This window comes from Ambystoma mexicanum, chromosome 7p (genome assembly GCF_040938575.1).
Source record: "Ambystoma mexicanum isolate Mex_15411 chromosome 7p, UKY_AmexF1_1, whole genome shotgun sequence".
In the NCBI taxonomy this organism is placed as follows: domain Eukaryota; kingdom Metazoa; phylum Chordata; class Amphibia; order Caudata; family Ambystomatidae; genus Ambystoma; species Ambystoma mexicanum.
In genome coordinates, this window is record NC_090939.1 from 463,513,117 (window position 1) to 463,534,512 (window position 21,396).

General features: G+C 49.6%; 1 protein-coding gene across 2 annotated transcripts in view; it reads right to left on the reverse strand.

Annotated features, from left to right (window-relative positions):
• ATG3 (autophagy related 3) overlaps nucleotides 1-21,396 on the reverse strand; it is an 888,364-nt gene that overhangs the window by 318,561 nt on the left and 548,407 nt on the right. For both annotated transcript variants that reach the window (XM_069636485.1, XM_069636484.1), the window contains one exon: nucleotides 2,555-2,589. In XM_069636485.1, the coding sequence (XP_069492586.1) occupies nucleotides 2,555-2,589 (35 nt within the window). The remainder of the gene's footprint in view (nucleotides 1-2,554; nucleotides 2,590-21,396) is intronic.

Below are 21,396 nucleotides of genomic sequence, written 5' to 3' on the forward strand. Positions count from 1 at the left end.
GAAGAGAGAAGCCTAGCGCTCAAAGTACAGTTGTGCGCTAACAACGTGCGGTCGTGCATATATGAAAAAGCAGGTTCTCTTCAGAGGGCTGTAGCTGCTCAGGAAGGGGCTTGAGGCTATGAAGAATAAATTCCTCTTCCTAGAAGAGGATCTACCCTTGCAGATAGAGCGACATTCAGAGTTCGGGAAAGGTTGGGGAGCACAGGCTATCCCAGCCAAGATAAGTATATTTTGAGGGACACTCGTGCGTAAAAGTGAATGGATGTTCCGGGAGCAGCCAGTAAATCAGGAAAGTACTCATCGATCCTCGACACAATCCGTACCAAACTTTGGCAGTCTAGCCTACTTCACCTGTTGGAGATACCCCTGCAGTTTCAGGATGCTCCGGGCTCTCAGCAGCTGCGGTACGGGACGATCATCCATGACGGGACATTTGCTCTTTCTCAGCCCTTGAAGGAGGAAGGTTTGTTCCGGTGCGGCTTGTCTCAGGACTCGGTAGGCAAGAACTGCAGGCACTTTCAGCAATGGTCACCACAGCAGGGCAACACAGGGACCGCAAATGCTCGTAGCGTTGTGCACTCGTAAATCGCAACCCAGAGGAGTTTTGGCGAGAAGGGGCCCAGGACCACAAGCTGACGATTCCCCAAGTCTTAAGTCTCAACTCGGGTCGGAGGTGTTCCTGTGCGCTACCCTGGGTTTGAGCTGGTCAGTTAACTAGATGGCCCAGGAACACTTCTCAAGAGGCTCTTTGTGAGGGTAAGTAAGAGAAGCCGGGAGTAGTTGTTCCCACTACTCCAAAGGGGCAAAGCACCCTTGCTGGCCTATTTGGTACGATGAAGAAACAGGGGTCCGATGGGAGAACTGCAGGGTCAGGGTGCCAAACCTTTCAAGCATATCACCAGCGGTTCCTCGAGTCAGCTTTCTTCTTAAGGATACTTGGCTCCTTATGAGGTTCGGTGTGAACCTCAGTAGATCGACCTGGAATGGATGCAAGGCCCCTTCTGCTATCCAAGATTCGGTTTGTGCTCAAATCGCAGATAGCCAATGGAATATCTGCTCTCATGCATGCATGCCAGACGTGGGCCAATTGTGGCCCACAGTGGTTCCAGTCATTCATGGCTACCAGACATACTGGCACCAGTAGTGTGGATTGGGACCTGACAGTAATAACCCTCTTCCTGGGAACTAGCAAATGTGACATGCAGGAGCCCGCGAAAGATGCGGTTTTCGCGGGAGGTTTCATGCCCAATTAAGGAATACCCAGGTCTCTCGACCTGGGGTAAGTTAAAGGGGCAAAATGGCCAGCAAGACAGAACAAAAGACTTTGTGGCACGGCCATTTTCAGCACTGGCCACTGTCTTGGGCCAAACACGGTAAACGTGGTATGGTCCATAAAAATTAAGTACAAATACTTTAAATGTAAACAGCTGCCACCAGTTCGTCCGAGGCACACTTGTATAAAACACCAACAAATCCTTATAAGGTGGCTAGGGCCATAAAACAAAAGGACCCCTATGCGCGGTACTGTAAGGTACTTGTCACATAGATAAAAAGTTACCAAGAAATGGCAACAAAGTCAAAGACTAAGAGAAACAGTTTTCTAGAATTGACAGCCTGAAGGACATGTCAGTTTCCCCATAAGAAATGAGCGAAAGTCCAGAGGAGTGCAGATGAAGGCTGTGCTCCACTGGAAAAAGTAAGGTTATGTACTCCAAACAAAAGCAAAAAGTTTGTGGGGGTGGGGGGTTCACAAATGGAGTGAAAATTGCAACCAAGGGAAATCTTTCTCGAGACTGCACTGGAGACTTTGGAAGCCGGCAGCGTTCCCCAACATTACTGGATACTGCTGCACCTGCCACCACTGTGCTGCTCGTTTAGGCTGCATTCGGCTCCGCGGCTGGGTTTGACACCTCTAACTGTCCTTTGTTCCTTTTTATACTTTGTATCCAGTTCCTCCTATGCGAATTGCACAACTCCTTCTTTGTTAGTAAGTTAATCCTCATGCCTCCTTGGCGCCACATCGTACCATTGTTATCACAGTCAATGATCTTTTTGTCTCCTGTGTTCTTCCTTGTCCTAGTACTTTTGGCTTTAGGACCTATGTTACAAAATACATAGGTTTGCTTTCAATCTAGTGGCTCTGAACATTAGGGAGGGCTAAGCAATGTCAGGAAGTAGCAACATTCATTGGGCTGTACCCGAGGTGATCGTCCTTATCCCCAGATGTGGAGTCCCTCCCATGAGATCCTCCCGCATAAAACAACCCCCAGTTGGACGATTGGGTAGCGGCTGCACCTCCCTAGCCTCAAGGGCTCCCTCCTGGGGAAAAGCAATGACACCTTGTGAATCGACACACATGCCAACAAACTAGATTTTTTTCAAATAACATTTAGCATCAAAAGTCCTACAATATCAGACAAGCTATGTTGGTAGCTATTTGTTAAAACATTTCACTTGTAGAAAGACTTACTACCTTCTGGAATGCATACATTTGAAGGCATTTTTTTTGGAAGATGTTTTTAGCAATTTATAGTAGTAAGACTACTTCACTTACATCATCAGCATCTAACTGTCCACTCTCTTCATATTCTGTCAAGAAAGAAAAAAAAATCTATATAAGTCTCAGCCAGCAATTAAGATATATAGTCAAAGAAATCCCAAAGCTAGGTTTCTAATACACAAGCAATCAACTTTTCATGCAAGCTGTAATTTTGCAATTAGGCATTCTTTGTTTCTTGGGACATTGGAAAGAAGGAACAAGTTACTTACCTGTAACTGTTGTTCTCCAGCATGGGTCTGGCATGGATTCACATGCTCATGAATATTCCCCGTCGTCAGGCTGGGAATCCTCGGTAAAGAAAAAACCAGTATCAGTTTCGTTTCTGATCTGTCTTTCGTAGTAATAACCAATCACTGGTCTCTGCGTCATACTGACCACAGCCAATGACTGCCCTCTACCTAAGCACCGCCTCTGGCAGCCATCTTCAGATTTGGAAGCACGTGAAGTGGCAGTATGACCAAGTGAAGAGCCGCAGAGGGGTAGGCGGGAGGGTTCGCATGTGAATCCATGCCAGACCCATGCTGGAGAACAACAGTTACAGGTAAGTAACTTGTTCCTTCTCCAGCATGGGGTCTGGCATGGATTCACATGCTCATGAATAAAGAATACATAGCAGTACATACATGCACAACCACGGGAGGTGGCAAAGGCTCAACATTAAGCATCACATCAAACTCAACATTAAGCATCTTACCTCCTCACCAGGCTCACCTCAGGCGAACAGGTTGCGCAGCACTGCTTGGCCGACCCTGGACTCCTCCCTGGAATCCCGGTCGACGCAGTAGAATTTCGTGAAGGTGTGCGTCGACCTCCACGTAGCAGCCCTGCATATGTCCAGCAGGGGCACACCAGATAGGAACGCCGTGGTAGCTGCAATCGCTCTGGTGGAATGGGCTCTCGGACGGCCAGGCAGCGGTCGGTTTGCCAACCGGTGACAGTACATGATACAGCCGGAGAGCCATCTGGAAATGGAAGCCTTCGAGAGAGCCTTCCCCTGATTGACAGGTCCAAAGTTCACAAAGAGTTGTGACGTCTTCCGAAAACACTTCGTGCGCTCTACGTAGAACTTCAGCGCTCTAGCCACATCCAGCGAGTGCAAAGTCCTCTCAGCCGGCGACGAAGGCGACGGGAAGAATACAGGCAACACCAAGGGTTCGTTGAGGTGGAAGTCCGACGGTACCTTGGGCACGAAGGAGGGGTGCGTCCTGAGCACTACCCTCGTGTCGTGAAAAGTCAAGTACGGGGCCTTGCAGGAAAGGGCCTGGATCTCTCCCACCCGTCGTGCGGAGGTGATGGCCACAAGAAACGCTGTTTTCCACGACAGAAACTTCAACGGGGCCGAGTGCAGAGGCTCGAACGGAGGTCCCATGAGCTTGGTCAGCACCACGTTGAGCTACCACGCCGGGGCCGGAGCCTTCACCGGCAGGAACGATCTGAACAGTCCCTTCATGAACTCTTTCACCAGACGATGAGACCACAAGGACGTCCGCCCCGTGGTTCTGGTGTATCGGGAGATCGCAGCAAGATGAATCTTGATGGACGCGTGTGCCAGTCCAGCTTTGGCCAGTGTCAGCAGGTACGGCAGTACTTGGGGAGCCGTAATCCGTAGAGGGTTAATCTTCTGTGCGTGGCACCAGACAGAGAACCTCTTCCATTTGTGTCCGTAGCATTTAAGAGTCGAGGACGCCCTGGCCTTTGCAAGAACCTCTCTGCAGTCGGCCGGTATGTCGTATCCTCCAAACTCTAGCGCTGCAGGAGCCAGGCCTGCAAGTTCAGCGATTTCGGGTCGTGGTGGAGGATGGCGCCTCCTTCCCTGGAGAGCAGATCCGCGTCCACCGGCAGCTAGATTGGCGGGGACGCTGACAAGTCCAGAAGGTCCGGGAACCATATCTGCCTCGGCCACGCAGGTGCGACGAGGATCATCCTGCACCGTGACCTCTTGAGCTGGTTGACGAGCCGGATTAGCAGTGGCAAGGGAGGGAACGCGTAGAGGAACAGGCCCTCCCAGGGGAACGAGAAAGCATCGCCCATGCTCCTCGCCTGGGGAAACCTGCTGGCGAACCTCCGGCACTTGGAGTTTGTCGCCGTCGCGAACAGGTCGATCTGGGGTGTGCCCCACCATCGGAAGAGGCGATCCACTAGATCCTGCCGTAGTTCCCACTCGTGGCACGAGCGCAGCTCCCTGCTGAGTGAGTCGGCGATGGTGTTTTTTATCCCTGCCAGATGAAACGGCACCAGAAACATCCCTTGGGCGACTGCCCAATGCCACAGGTCCTGCGCCTCCTTGGACAGTGCTGGGGACCTGGTTCCGCCCTGTATCCTGATGTAAAACATGGTGGTGGTGTTGTCGGTGAAGATCCTCACCACCTTGCCCTTGAGGGACGGAAGGAAGGACCTGAGGGCCCAAAACACTGCACGGAGCTCCAGGACGTTGATATGTAAGGATTTCTCCGTCGGGAGCCAAAGGCCTCTTGCGTGCAGATTTTCGGTGTGCGCTCCCCACCCTTCCAGGGAGGCATCCGTGGTCACTGTCTCCTGGTGGGCTGGGGTCTGGAAGTCCATGCCCGCCGTCAGATGCGCGTGGGTGCCCCACCACCGGATCGCTCGTCGGAAACTCTCGTCGAGTGTGATCCTTTCCTCGAAGCTGCCCGTCGTTTGGATCCAGCGCGCGTCCAGGAACTCCTGCAACGGGCGCATCCGGAGCCTGCACATGGGAATGAGGTAGATGCAGGAAGACATCATTCCGAGGAGGGACTTGATGGACCTCACCTTGGCCGCGTCGGCCACCAACATCCGCTGCACCTTGCCCAGGATGGTCCTGGTCCTCTCCTCCGATGGGGAGGCCAGAAGGGACACTGTGTTGAGCCTCGCTCCCAGAAACAGAGCGTCTTGCGTGGGTACCAGGTGAGATTTGGCGTAGTTCACAGAGAATCCCAGGTCCGTGAGAAGTTGGACGGTCCTTGCCGTGTGAACCACGGCGAGCTCCCTTGTCTTGGCTCGGATGAGCCAGTCGTCCAGGTAGGGGTAGACGTGGATCCCTTCGCGGCGCAGCTGCGCCGCCACCGGTGCGAGGCACTTGGTGAACACCCTGGGTGCCGACCGTAGTCCGAAGGGGAGGGCTTTGAACTGGTAATGACGCCCTTGGACCACAAACCTGAGGAATTTCCGGTGCCCCTTCAGGATGGGAATATGGAAGTAGGCATCCTCCAAATCCAACGACGACAGGAAGTCTCCTTCCTCCAGCTGACCCAGGACGTGCTGGAGGGTGACCATCCGGAACTTTTGCGCCTTGATGAACTTGTTCAGACGTCACAGGTCCAGGATGGGGCGCCATCCCCCCGTCGTCTTCTTCACGAGGAAGTATCTCGAGTAAACTCCGGAGCCCCGAAGCCTCTTTGGGACGAGTTTGATGGCGCCCTTCCTGAGCATCGCCTTTACCTCCAGGAGAAGTTGAGGGACGTGAAGTTCTTTCCTGGCCACGGGGGGGACGCGCGGACACTTTCTTTGAAACTCGAGCGCGTGGCCCCGGGCCAAGGCGTCCAGCACCCAACGGTCGGTGGAGATGGACTCCCACACGCTGACGAAGCTCGCCAGCCGGCCTCCCACCGGGGTGCTTCGGTGGGGGCCCGACCCCACGGCCGGTTCAATCCTGCTTCGACGAGGCTTTGCCGCCTTGTCCTTGGCGACGACGGCGGGGTCCGCCAAACTTGCCTCGTCCTCTGTAGGCCTCCTGAGACGACGAGCGGGCCGCTTGACGGTAGGAGGAGAAACCGCCGCCGGAACCTTTGGAGGCGCCCTTGCCCCCGCTGCTCCGAAAGGGCGTCCGTCGTCGTTGCAGAACTCCAAGGGCCCGGGCCGTCTCGGTGTCCGCTTTAATGGCCTGAAGGGAATCGTCCACTGTTTTCCCAAACAGGTTGTTCCCATCGAAGGGCATGTCCAGGACTCTGGTCTGAACGTCTTGACGGAAGTCCGTAGCCTTGAGCCATCCACACCGCCTAAGGCAAAAAGCCGTTGCCCAACTGGCGGAACCCAGTGTCGGCGATGTCCGTCGCAACGGTAATGGCGTGGTCCGAAGCCACCTCACCTTCCTGCAGGATCTCCAGGGCCTCTGCCCTCTTGTCGTCCGGCAAGAAGTCCAGCAGGGGAGCCAGTTTGTACCAGAGCTCCCTGTCGTATCGGGCCACGATAGCCAAGGCGTTGGCAGCTTTAATCGTCGTCGCTGCAGACGAGATGACTCTGCGTCCCATAGCGTCCAATTTCTTTCCCTCGCCGTCCGGTGGGGAAGTCGATGTGGAGGCCGCACACCCCCCCCCGCTTTTTTCCTGGCCGCCGCGGAGACGACGGAGTCCGGGGTAGGCTGCGCCCAGAGGCACAGGGGGGCCGTGTCCGGGACCCGGTACTTTTTCTCGTACCGGTCTCTTCTAGCTGGCGTCGTGGAAGGGTTCTTGAGGAGGATGAGGCCCTCATCCCAAATGTCGTCCAATAGAGGCACTGCGAGGACCGTCTTCCTCTTGGCCTCGCGCCGCTGATAAAGGAAACCTTCCTTCTTCTTCTCTTCAGGGCAGAGTTGGAAAAGCTCGGATGCCCTGGCGATCATGGAGTGGAACGATCCAATCTCGTCGGGCGGAGAAGCCCTGGTGGGAGGCGACGACGGTACATCCTCGTCGTATACCTCGTCGTCCGTACCCGTTGCTGCCGTGTCAGTCCCCGTATCATCCCCTCGGGTGGACGGGGAGGAGGGCTGAAAGGGGCGCGACGGCTGAAAAGGAGGAGGAGGGTGGATCCTTCTTTTCTTGGTAGGGGGAACCCCAGAAGGTCCCGGTTCTGGGTCCCCCGACGGGAGAGGTTCGTCGGCAACGGTAGTCTCGTCCTTATCTCTGAGCATAAGGACTGTATAGCCAACAAAATGGCCGCCGAGCTGTCTCGCGGCGCTGGCAGAGGGGGAATCCGACGGGCGATCAGGGGCCCCGTCGGTACCCTCGACGATGTCGTCGTCACCTGCGTCGGGATCCATCCCGACGGGCCGGTCTTCTTCCATGCCGAGGCCGTGGCTTAAGACTTCAACCAGCTCCTCCTCCGAGGTTGAGGCCGAATCTACGACGATGCCCTGCCCCCCCTTTTTCTTCCCCACGGGGGGTCCTATCGATGGGCACAAAAGAGGACTCCCTCCGAGGTGGCAGGGAGACTCTGAGCCCCGAGGTCGCCACCACTGGCGTAGCCTCCACAGGCTGAGCCAGGGCCGCCGCGACAGACTCGATAGAGGGCTTGGCCGGATGGATTAAGGCCTTCACCACCTTAGGTGCGCTCACCGTCTTATCTTTGAGGGGGGAGGGGGGGGGACAGTGCCTCGCTCCCCCTCCGCCTTCGAGCTCGACCGGGGCCTCTCTAGGAGCCTCGCCGGGTGCTCGGCCTTCCTCTTACCCGACCCAGAGCGTTGGCTCGTGGTTGATGGTGCCGGGGAGGGTGCGCCCAGCCTGGCGCCCGTAGAGCCCGACCGTTCGGCGCTCCCGGTGCCAGCGGACTCGCGGTGCTTGGCCTTATGTTGGACCCCCGTCGCCGGGGCGTCCTCAAAGGTCTTAGAAGACCGCTCGGATTTCCTCTTCTTCTCGCCGAACGGGCTCTTCCCTTCCAGCCAGTTGGCGAGACGTTGATGGCGGTCCTTATTGGTCCGCTCCGACATGTTGCCGCAAAACGCACAGTCCTTCTCCACGTGCGTCTTGTCCTCATGTAGGCAGTAAAGACAAAAAGAGTGTTCGTCCCCCTTGAAGACGTTCTGCAGCTGGCATCCAGGGCAGACCCTGAACAGCTTTCCGGGCGTCGAGCTTCCCTTCTCCTGGGCCACTCGACGAAATCTTCACCCTTGAGGGGCGCAGACGAATCCGACACGGGTCCCCGTTGATCGGATGGAGAGTCGGTGGAGCTTGAGGCTCTTTTGACCGAAAAAATGAAGTTTTTGAGAAAAAACGTGAAAAAAATAGCACTAACGCTCGAGAGCAATAGCACGAGGATCCCAACACATGAACGTGCGGTAAAAATCTGAAGATGGCTGCCAGAGGCGGGGCTTAGGTAGAGGGCAGTCATTGGCTGTGGTCAGTATGACGCAGAGACGAGTGATTGGTTATTACTACGAAAGACAGATCAGAAACGAAACTGATACTGGTTTTTTCTTTACCGAGGATTCCCAGCCTGACGACGGGGAATATTCATGAGCATGTGAATCCATGCCAGACCCCATGCTGGAGAAATCAAATATATAAGTATTCCAAACAAAGGGTCAAGATCCATACACAATTATTGCATGTTCGAAAGCAAAAAAAAGTGATGGCAAAGGTTACCTCCACTACGTCTAGCGGCATTCAATCACATGGCGTTCAGCCTTGCATTTGTGGGGCAGGTTTGTTTGTGATCAGAAAAGGGTGAACGCAATGGGGTCAGTCTCGTCGAGGAGTAAGGAGTTAGTGCATGGGAGGCGAGGGAGTAGGTGAAGACGAGGCAAAGCATGTGCCCTTGCACATGCATGGGGGAGTACATGATTTGGTTAATCACACATTTGGGCAGATTCTGAGGGGTCACACTATTATAAAGTGAATGGAAAAAGACACCGAGGCATAGACGACCTCTATTAAGGAAGATGACTGAGCAGCAAGGCCCAGGCACATGAGAGTGTGTATGGGAGGGGGGTGGTTCAATGAGACATACAAAGCACTTTTGATTATTGACGTTAGATGGTATGTATAACAATACAGTTCTTTATTGGGCCTCAAAACACACTCTTTGTAATAAAAACAAAAGGTAAGTTATATCACTAAATGTACAATATATATATTTATTACATTACTCACCGTAATCGTATTTCTGATGCTTGTATCTGCTTAGATTCTCATGCTGCGCATAGGCCATCTAGTGGTAATCGCAGAGTATTTCATGATTTGTTTTGAAACTCGAAAACGGACATCGACTGTGCATGTCAGTAATACTATCCCTAGTGTGACATCCACTGTACCCATTGTCCTTCACGCATCGAGGTCCCACAGATTGTTTTGTTTCTAACATGAAGATGCATGAAGTGTAGCAGGAGTAATGTTGGCTTAGGTATGCCAGAGGGACTGGGGGTTACTACAAGCTCACTGGTTCAGCTCCCAACAACCCTCCCTTGTACACAAACGGAGGACTCGGCCAAGGGCAAGTTAGAACGGTCGTTTATTAGACAGACATGGCTCATACAGGATATTCGAAAATTCACAGAATCACAGCGCCCATGCGTCGGGTAATTTTGTTTCAGGGTCCCCGTGGTTGGGTGGTATACTTATGGACGGCACTTATAGATATTGTTTTATTAGTCCTTACATGTCAGGTAGCTGCCCTGACCCTTCCCCAAGAAAATATCTATTACATTGTTGCAGGGTCGCAGGATTACCATTAGCCCTTGCCCTCTGTCATCCACCCCTGGATTTATGTTCCCTGATTGGCTGGAGCTGGTCTCCCCAGGCCTGGGATCCTACTCTGTTCTCAGTGCTCTATACACCTTCTCAAGGTAATGAGAACGACTATGTGTTACCAATGTAACTGTTAGTACTACCATTTCTGACTGTGAGAATGCCCTCAGCATTGCAATGTTGATAAAGATTCCATGTTTCACTTCATGTCTGTATTGCAGAGAACCATCCGTCTTCCCACCTTGGGCGAATGACCATTGTCTAGTTCGGCTACACCATGTGGTTGAGGACCGCGAAATCGAGTTCTCGGGTCTGCAATTTATGAGAATTAATCCTGTTTTTCTGCAGATGGCTCCTTGTCTTTTCAGCTTGGGAATGTGCTGCTTATCTATGACCTTGGCTGATAGCCCTGGTCTGCAGCTCTGTGTAGCCTAGTTCTGCTTTTCTTCATTTCTCGTTCTGTGGCTTTCGGCCTCATGTAACCTCATTATAGTTGTACTAATATTTCTATATATCTATACCGGGCTATGTTTCCTATAGATTAGTCGTCTTTTGTTCCTTCCAGGCTCCTTATATAATCCTGTAGTTCCATAGGGTTAGTTTCGATAAGCATCTGCAGGCTTGCTCTGCATCTCTTAGTTTGCCTTGCGTTCAGCGTTTCTGCACTTGGCTAATGAGAAAAGTAAAAGCTTCCGACACTATGTATATGTATCTGTCCTCTATTTACAGAACGGTGTACGCATGTTCTTCGTGTGTTCAAGTGTATGTTCTTGTAACTTTGTGCATGGCTACGAGTTTACTTCATGACTAACGTGGCTATGTCATGGTGTCACTAATGACGACAGCAAAAGGGCTTCTCAGCATTAGTCAACGTCAACCATTGAGGCATTTGGGACCAAGACCAGTGTTGAGACACCTGTGTCCAAAAACACATTCACTGGATAAGATTTGAATGGTTGTCAAAGAGGGTATCTGTCTGCATATGTGGCTGTCACTGGCCCTCCTGGGGGCTGTCCGAATTGTTTTGTGCATTCTTAACTCTTTGGACTGTCATGTTCCTGGGGGTGCAGAGGGGCATTCCAGGGACCCTCTCTTCAGTACAGATGTAATAAAGCAGAAGCAATAGCGATGGAGCAAGAAAACATCTATGCACCTTCAACTCCAGGAGGGGAGGAAGGGTGAGTGCATGTGAATCTAAGCAGATACAAGCATCAGAAATAAGATTACAGTGAGTAATGTATGCCTTCCGAGACTTGTGGATCTGCTTAGATCACATGCTATGCATAGATTAGCGAGCAGTATCTGGAGAGGGAGGTGGCTTGTGCGAAGGTACAGCAGCAAATAGATGTTTTAGCACTGCTTGTCCCCCCTGTGAATCTGATTTACAATGGTTTGTCAGTAGTGCTGAGTAAAAGTATGTATAGAACTCCAAGTAGCTCCACTGCAAACAACATCTAGGGGGACGTTTGCAATAAATGCTAGAGTAGCTCCTGTACCTCTGGTAGAGTGAGCTAGCTCTCTGTGTGAAAGGTAGGGTCTTCTTTGATAGTGAATAGCACAGCTGTATGCACTGGACTATCCATTTGGAGATGGGATTTTTTTTAATGTGATCACCTTACCTACCAGGTGCTATGGAAACAAAGAGCTGGTCTGTTTTCCTTAGAGGTATTGTTTTGTTTACGTAGTACAAGACTGCCTCCTTACATCTAGTGTATGGTGGAACTTCTCGGCCGAGTTAGATGGATTGGGAAAAAAGTAGGTAGTTCAGTGGATTGGTTGACATGGAACTTGGATATGAATTTCGGTGAAAACCTAGGATGTGTTCTGTGGATTACAAAGAAAGGGTCTTATACAGATAATAGCTGTAGTTCACTGACCAGTCTTATTGAGGTGATGGCTACTAGAAAAGCGGACTTGTAGGTTAAGTGTTTGAGGTTGGCTTTGTAGGCGCAAAGGGCGGGCCCATGAGCTTTGAGAGCACAACATTAAGGTCCCAACCCGGTAGAGGATCAGAAATGGGAGGGTATAGTCTTTTTACTCTCTCCATGAACGCTTTGATAACAGGAACTTTCCACCAAGACACCTTGTTCTGCGAATTGGTGTATGCAGACAGAGCCGCCAGGTGTACCTTGATGGAGTTAAATACTAGACCAGAGTCTAGTAGATAAAGCATGCAGTGTTGAATGTTGGATGGTGAACATTGAATTGGATTTAAGGATTGTAATCAGCACCATATTACAAACATTTTCCACGTGTTGAAGTAACTGTATCAGGTGTTGGGTTTCTGTGCATCCTTTAGGATATCCATACACCTTTGAGGAAGGTTTAAGTGCCCAAATTCTGACTACAGGAGCCAGGCTGCCAAGTTCATAGACTGACTATGTGGACAGAGTGTTGTCCCCTCGTGCTGGGACAGCTTGTTTTAGGGGCACGGAAGCTCGATTGGTTTGCACGTCGCCAGTTTGAGCAGTTTGTGTTATGCCCACATTTGAGCTGTCAGGATTAGCGTGGCTTGTTACTGGTGCATCTTGTGCATTTTCCTGCTGAGGAGCGGTGTCAGGGGTGAGCGGGGGGGGGGGGAGCATAAGCACATTTCCCAGACCAGCTCATTCACAGGGCGTTCCACTTGGACTGTGGTTGGGGAAACCTGGATGCGAAGTCTGGACATTGTGTGTTTTGGCTTGTGGCAAAAGGAGGATATCCCCAAAGGGAGAAGATTTTGTCTAGAATTTCTCTGTTGAGTTGCCACTCATGCTCCTCGAGTAGAGGATTTCTGCATAGAGTGTCTGCTAGAGCATCGAGTTCCCCTGCAACATGTTGAATGACTAGGAACATGTTCCACTTGAGTGCCCACTTACACATCTTTTGGGATAGCTTGGACAGACTTGGAGAGTGTGCGACTCCCTGCTTGTTCAGGTAAAATATGGCAGTGTGCTGTCTGACCTACTAGATGCTGCTGAAAAGCCTGCAGAGCTTTGAAAACTGCCACAAATTCTAGGAGGTTGACGTGGTTTTGGGTTGTGGTGTGTGTCCACTGGCTGTGAGCTGTGTGGTGAAGATAATGGGCTCCCCATCCGGAGAGTGAGGCATCTGTAGTTAGTATTGCTTGGATAGGCGGATTGTGAAAGGGTTTTCCTTTTAACAAGTTGTCCTTGGACCACCAGCGAAGAGCCTGTACCACAGTTAGTGAAACAACCACTAGATCGTCCCACTGACCGCTTGCCTGAGACCTTTGTTTTGTTCACCACTCCGGCACAGGGTGCATGCACAGCCATGCGTGCAGAACTAGGTAGATGCATGAGGCCATCATCCCGAGCAGGCGCATTGCCTTGCTTACTGTTATTTGGCGAGATAGTGAGGTATTTGTAACCACATATTCTGAACTCATTCGTTTGAGGGGAAGACTAGCCCTTCCCTCATTTTTAGGATTGCTCCCATGAATTGTTTTGTATGACTAGGAACAAGACAATTTTTTCTCGCTGATGGAAAATCCCAATTAACAGAAGGTTGATTGTACTTTGGAAGTTGTGTTTGCAAATTTGATGAGAATCCCCCGTTATCAGCCAGTCGTCCAGAAAAGGGTACACTGGGATAGACTCTGTGCAATTGTGCTGCCACCACTGCTAGTACTTGTGTGAATACCCTTGTAGTTGAGGCTATGCTGAAGTGGAGCACTTTGAATTGGTACTGCTCTCCCGCTATTTGGAAGTGCAGCTATTTTCTGTGTGCTGGGAACATTGAAATAGGAAAGTATGCATCTTTCATAGCCAATGTTGCCATATAGTCTCCTTGCATTAGAAGGGGAATTACTTCCTGAAGCGTCATGCAAAACATTTGTGGCTTCACATACGTGTTTGCTGGTCGCAGGTCTAGCACTGGGCGCATTGTTAGATCTTTCTTTGGCACAAGTAAGTACGTTTAATAAATACCCTTGTTTACCTTGTTTGCTGGGACGATTTCTATTGTATCCTTTTCCAGCAGAGATTTCACTTCCTCCAGTAATATGTGCTCTTTCTCTTGTGTCGTCTTTCTTTGTCTTGGCAGGTGGTTGGAGGTTCTTTGTAGAAGCTCTATACAGTTTCCACCCTCAACGGTGGAAAGCACCCACTTATCTGAGGTGAACCCTCCCATGAGTCCGTGAATTGTGAGATGCAACCTCCTACTGGAGTGGCATGGGAGGAGACTTGGAGCGGGCGTCATTGCTTGGGTGGGGTGGAGCCTCTGGCTGAGGAGGCTCTACCTATGCTCATAGATCTTTTGCAGTCTCTTTGAAAATTGGAGGACGACTATCCCTGTGAGCTGCCCCATGATGTGGATCAGTCAGATAGCACAGCGAGTAGAGCACTCACTTTGACATTGTGCCGTATCGATATATAAATGCAAATTATTATTATTATTATTATTATTATTATTACCTTTGCGCTATGGGCTTTGCCAGCAGAACTGTCTAATGTTAAAAGACCCCCTTTGCATAAACTGTTTGTTAGACAGTTGCCCAAGAGATTTCAGGGTGCCGTTCTTATTTGGCACTTTTAAGGGCATCTTTGACCGCCTAACCGAACAGGGCATGTTGAGCAACATGGCCTGTGTTTCAAGCTTAAAGCCTGACTGCCTTAACCAGGCATGGGGCTTAATCAACGTGCCTTTGGCTACGATGCATCCTGCATTGTCAGCAGCATCCAGGTTGTTTTTAGAATGCAATTGGCTACCTGCTTACCCTCAGACACAGTCTTTAGGAGCTGTGACTTTAGAGGCTCTGAGACTACCTCAACTTGTTGATGTACTTCGTACAACTTATGGCAGCCGTAGCTAGCCGAGAGGGTGGCATTATTGGCTATTCCTGCTTGGTAGGCAGCTGAGGAAGCCACCTTTCTGCCATTTGTCTTGCTTTCCTTATCTGGCGGAGCCTCAGCAGAGACTAGAGGTGTGTCCGCCCTTTTTCTTGTAGAGGTGACAACCAAGGAGTCGGATTTCAACTGACACCTGAAGTACAGAGGGTCGTAGGGGCCAGCCTGAACACTTTCTCAATGCAAGGGTTGACTGTCCTTGTGAGGTTTGGTGTCAGAAGAGAAGGCTGAATGCGCCTTTGAATAGATTGTAGGAGGGGAATAAACTGTGTAGCGGATCTCTTGTATCCAAGAATGTCCTCCACAAAGTCTACAAAGTCCTGGTCAACTTGGTCCTCCAGGGTGTCTATTTTAAAATGGTTGGCGGCCTTGAGGAGTATCTCATTATACTAGAGTTGATTATCTGGAGAGTCAGCGACTGGATGATCTTGATGGTCTGGTGACGGGATGAGGTGGACGTCATCTTCGTAATATTTGTCTTGGTCATACTGGTCCCCTTGATCACCCTGAGATCCTAGATCTTGAGAACCTGAGGGGTCTATGAAATATAGATCTTGAGAGGTGGCCTGGCCATGGGTAGAGGTGCTGGGCTGTGAGGTGGCTAGACGTGGCCTTTTGGAAGCTTGTTCATCACCAGCTACTTATTTTAGTGTAGGGCCCCGAAGGTCTGAAAGTTCTTTAGGGTGCTGGTCCATGAAGTCCACAAAGAAGGCCATTCTCCTCATAACCCTATCAAAGCTCTCTGGGGTCCACTTAGTTAACTTGGGAAGTCCTAAGGGTGTAGGAGTGTCCTATAAGGATGGTGTAGGGGTGTCCTGTAAGGGGCTCCTAGTGATGCATAGCCTTTGAAAGAGTGTCATTAGTGTGGGAAAGATTTCGTGGATTTCAAAGACTTAAAAAAATATGCCCGGGACAAGCTTTTTAATGAGTTATCTCATCTTCGAGGTAGTGGCGGGGGCCCTCGAAGCGCCTTTCGACACATGCTTTTCAGCATGTGAAAGGTGGTCTGTTTTAGGTGCTGTGTCAGAAACAGACGTTGGCGTCTGTTTCGAAGGCCTGTCTTGTAGCGAACGTGAGCGCAATGGCCCCGAGGACTGGAATGATTTAGAGGACCTTTCCTTTGACACAGCGTGGCTGTTAACGGTTGCCTGTGGGATATGTGTTTAGTGTGGCGTGAAATGTGTGTGGTTGAGGGGCACTGACACTGCCATCACTGGATGCTCCCACCACGTCAATGGAGGCCTCGGCCTGCATAGTGTAGGCGGTCCAGCGTTTGTTCTATGGTCCTTTCAAGTTTTAGGGCGAAAGAGCTTGCATGATTTGCAGTTCTTTTCAGGGTGGTCCCTGGGAAGAGGAAAGATAGCTCAGGGGTGACGCGTTTGTCTTGGAAGCAAGACGCCGCAGGGCAACACATGTTTGAATCCTGATCCCCGAGCTTAGAAACCACTCCTGGTATTAAGCGTGTTATAAATGAACAATTATAATTATTTACACACCTTGGGTGTGTCTTTCTAGGGGTACTTTCGGTTGCAGGATAACAGTGTATTTTCCATGATAGGTGGAAAAGGCAGCATGGCGATGAAAGGGAAAGGAATGGAACAGATTAGTCATTCTCTAAAAGAGAAGAACAAATGGACCTTCCGCCCACTCTGCCTACTGCGATGGGCAAAGGCCCGGTGAGGCCTGTGTAGTCTGCAGTCTGTATCCGCTGTGGCGATTGTTTGGCTCGTCGTCGATGTGTCTGTCCGTCGAATGCCGCAGATGATGATCTTGTAGGTGGTTAGCAAAGAATAGAAGAACAAATTACTTATACCTGGTAACATTCTTTCGACTGGATGTTCCTCCCACGTATTCCCCATCTTTTATATTCAACATCCCTCTTGAGATGCTTCAGAAAAATAATTCAGCAGAGGGCGCTGTGCGTCGACTCGATGTCCCTCGAGGACCTCGGTCTCGAGGATGTCATCAAAGGTTATATATATAGGTCGTGCAACGCCTGTTGGCTTCAGTTCCGTTTCTTACAGTGGAAATACCAGCAAAACCACAGGAATGACCGTACTCAGCCTTGAAAGAATGACCGCTGTAATAACATGGGTAATTCTACTGTGGGGTAGGTTGGGAGGGTGATGAGGAATACGTGGGAGGAACGTCTAAAGAACGTTACCAGGGGTAAGTAACTTGTTCTTCGCATGGATTGTGTCCTCCCACGTATTTCTCATCTTTAATAGCCTCTCAAAGCAGTGTTTGATTTGGTGGAGGGAGTAGAATTTAGATTTTCATGAACACAGTGCAGGACTGCTTTTCCAAAGCTCCCATCATCCTGACCGAGGGAAGATTCCAGGCAGTAATGTTTTGTGAACGTGTGAATAGTAGATCACGTTCCTGCTTCACAAATACTTTTTATTGGTACACCTGTTTGCAGGGCTGTAGAGGTAGCCATGCCCCTGGTGGAATGGATCCTTAAACCTTCAGGAGGATCCTTCCCTCCCAGCCTGTAAAATTATGAGATTGCCAGAATGATCCATCTGGAAAAGGTCTGTTTTGTAACAGCCTGACCAGGTTTGTGGCCCATATAGCCAATGAAAAGTTGATCATTAATACGGAATTTTGACAGTCTAGATATATAAAAGCTTAAAGCTCTGTGAGGGTCCAACCTATGTCATCTCTCCTTGTCCTTGCTAAAATGAGGTGAGGGATAGAAAGAAGGTAAAACAATGTTCTGCCCAACATGAAAATCAGACGACATTTTGGGTAAAAATGAAGGTTTAACCCTTAGAACAACCCTATCCTTATGAAAGATAGTAAAGGCTGGCTTCAACAAAAGTGTCTGCAACTCATTCAATCTACGGGCTGATGTTAGAGCTACCAATAGAATGATTTTAAAGGACATGAGTGTAAAGGTTCAAAAAGTGTACACATTAGGATTTTAGAACCAGATTAAGGTCCCAAACTGGAACCTGGAAAGGAGATATGGGGGGGGGAGGGGCAGGCGGGCACACATTGGTGAGCCCCTTTAGAATTTGTGTCACCGTGGAATTTTGAAGCATGAACATTTCTCTGACTAGTGCTTAAAGAGGGACCATTACGTCATCCGGGAGGTCCCAATCCTTGCATCTCAGCCTTTCACAAACCAAGCGTGAAGGTTGAAAGTTTTGATCTCTGGATGGAGAACCCGACCCTCCTCTCTTTGTGGAAGACGCATCGGAGGACAGATGGACATGTCCAGAAGGTCCGGGTACCATGTCCTCCTGGCCCAATCCGGGGCAATTAGGATCATGCGTTTTCTGCACGTTCTAACCCTCCTGATCACATGCGGAATGACGGAAACTGGAGGAAACTCGTACAGGAGTGGAAATTCCCAGTCCACCACAAACACATCTCCTAGAGCTCCTCTTGGGGAAATTCCCTGGAGCAGTACAGTTTGCATTAACAGTTGAAACTGGTCGCAAACAGATCCACTCGAGGGGTTTCTCAAAGGGTGAAGATCTCTTAAAGGACTTTCTTGATTATAAACATAATTCCCTAATGCATACACATTGAATTTCCATCTCATAGGCTCCTATGTGATGGAGAGTCAGTTGCCAACGTGTTTCGGAGTACACAGGAATCCTTTTTCAAGGCTTAGGTGCCTAATATTTCTAGTGATGCATATTCTTGCTTGGCTGCGTGTATACCTATAAGGTAACAGACAATGTCTTAATGGGACGTATGATAGAAACTGGGAACTCAATTACTCATGGGTATGAATTACGCATAATTAGACAGTAGGAACTCATGGAACATTAGGGAATTATGTTTATGTTGACGTTCAACAGAGAGTTGTGTGGCATTTACAACACAGCAGAGTTTCTCTGTGACTAACCCATGTGAACATTTTTTCTGTACTTGTTTGATTTTTGTATGCACAAACATATGGACTCTTGATCACCAATGTATTTGATCAGTGATATTGTTCCTCTGTGAAATGTCTTCCCAATTACAATTTTGTATGAAACACATTGTTTGAATTTTCGATTTAATATACATCACCGGAGCTAAGCTCTGGGATATTGACTATTTGCTATTTTCATCAATCTTATGTGATTTACAGCCTGTTTTAATTGTTTTGGATTTATGAATTGTGGATTAACCTAACTAAAACGTAGGACACGACAACCTGACCTTTCAGGGTTGTCGTTGCTTTACGTTTTATTGAAAATCTGGGATTGCTCTATCCCCTTGGGCGTGCATCATTGGGCTACTTGTTAGCAGCTGGCATTGATGTCTTCAACGTCGAAGTCGAGGGTTTGGCTGGTGTCGAAGGCGCCGTCGAAGGTGTGGCTGGTGTTGACAACCGCGACTTGTGCTTGTGCTTTCGGCTCAACGGATCCTTCTATGTTAAGTCATCGGATCGAGGCTTCGACGGCTCCCGATTAGGATCAGTCCTTCGTCCCGGGCTCGAAGGATTTAGGTCGAGCCCTTTCCTTCCCAGCTTCTTTCGAAGGTGCAGTAGGAGCATGGCTTGGAGGCTTTTGTTTTTCAATTATCTTGAGCATCTCTGCTCTCAAGGCCTCCCACTCGGCCTGAGTGGATTATTTAGTTGGGTAGAATACCCTCTCAGGAGAAGCGTCCGACGAAGTCGAAGAATGCAATCTATGGTGCCTCTTCTTAGACTTCTTTGACAAAGAGTGGTGGGAGCCATTCCTCAATCTCAGCCGCTTAACCTTCTTCCTCCGAGAAGAGTCGCCTCTCGACTCATCTGTCGGAGGTTTTTTGGTTGGGTAGGAGATTTGGGGTTTCAACCTACTGTCAATTTCCCTTTTCATTCTTTCAAGGCTTTTCCTGTCATCGACTGGCACTTGGAGCAGTCCGAGTTGTTATGGTCTACTCTGAGGCACCACAAACATACGATGAGGATAGGTCAATGATATTATTGACCCACAATCGCGACACTTTTCGGTGTCGAAGAAGACATTCTCGATTTCTCGAAGTAATGAAGTCTTCATGAAGTGAAGAAGCATGCCGTATTTCTCCAAGCGATAGCATTGTGGAAAAAATTAAGCCAACGGGCGCTGCACCTGCTATATATACCTTCGATGTCATCATCCTCGAGACGCAGGCCCTTGAGAGACATCGAGTCTACACCATCGACGCACAGCCCCCTCTGCTCACATTTCTTTCCGAAGCAGCTGAAGCTGGCTATCAAATGTCCAAGATGAGGAATACGTGGGAGGACACAATCCATTCGAAAGAAGTCTACAATTAACTATTTTGTCAAATCAAAAGGCGTCGGCTTGAAGGAACTCCTCAACTAGCGTTCGACTACGATGCGGAAAAAACAATCTGAGGGACCTCGACGCGCGAAGGACCATGGGTACAGTGGACGTCGCACTGGGCATAGTATTACTGGCACGCCCAGTCGACATCCTTTTTCGAGTTTCTAAAACAAATTGTGTAATACTCAGACTACCACTAGATGTCGGACTATGCATAACATGTGACCTAAGCAGATCCTCAAGCCTCAGAAATATATAAAGAATCACCATGGGTCGCTCTTGCTAGACTGCTCGATAACGTTCAACTAATAATGCCAGTAAGTTGTAAGCAGTAAAGTAGTGAAGAAAAACAGGTAAGTATTGTGGAACCAGTTAGAAGCAGACAACCATTTAGATAACAGTTAAATACTAATACAAATCTGTGGATGTCATCCCTTCTCCCCTAAGGGGAGACCTTTACCATGGGGTGAGGGCAGTGCTTTCACTGTACAATAGTCCCCCTGGGGGTGGTGTACAGGGGGAGGATCGCATGGGAGAGGAAGCCCCTTATGGGATTAGGGACAACCATTCACAGAGAACACAGTATATTTCCTCTTTGCCAAAGCCAAACCCTCCTTCCCTTTCTACACACACAGTGCTAATATTTTCTGTTGTATAACAAGCCAACCTTATTCTAAGAACATAACAAGCACACAAGAGAATCCAATTGGCCTTCTATTTATTTGTAACATAAATACTAAGGATAAATACTGGGACTAAGAAGATGGCTAGGAGTGTGAGCATTGATCCTGAGAACTGTGCTGAGCAGTCTAGTCTCCCGCTGAACCTGATTGCGATAAACTCATTCAAAATAGATGAGGGGAACCAGGTGAGAGTGATTTGCCAGCAATCTGTAGTCCCAGCTGTAAAACAGGGGAGCCAAACGCTGTGCACGGACAAGGGAGTAGGATTGAGCGTAGTCGAGGACAAAAGGAATGTGTGAACAACCTTCTAGGCGTTCCAGGATCTCGGGAGCCACCAGCTGAAGAAAAGACGCTTGGGGAGAAGCGAAGAGTACTGTGAAGCTGAGACGGAAAAAACAAAGCACCCGAACGCTGGTGGAGCTTCGTGCAGACGTCCCGCTGCTCGTAAGATGCAAACCAATCACTAGGTATGCAGCAGGCAGAGAGGGCCTAGATGTCCGGGGAGCAAGTACAGAGAGCTGAATAAAGGGGCCAAGGTCCCTGAGAGGATACTGAGAGACTAGGACCCAAACCCCTATGAAGAAACAAAATAAGAGGGTCTGTGAAACGGAGTAA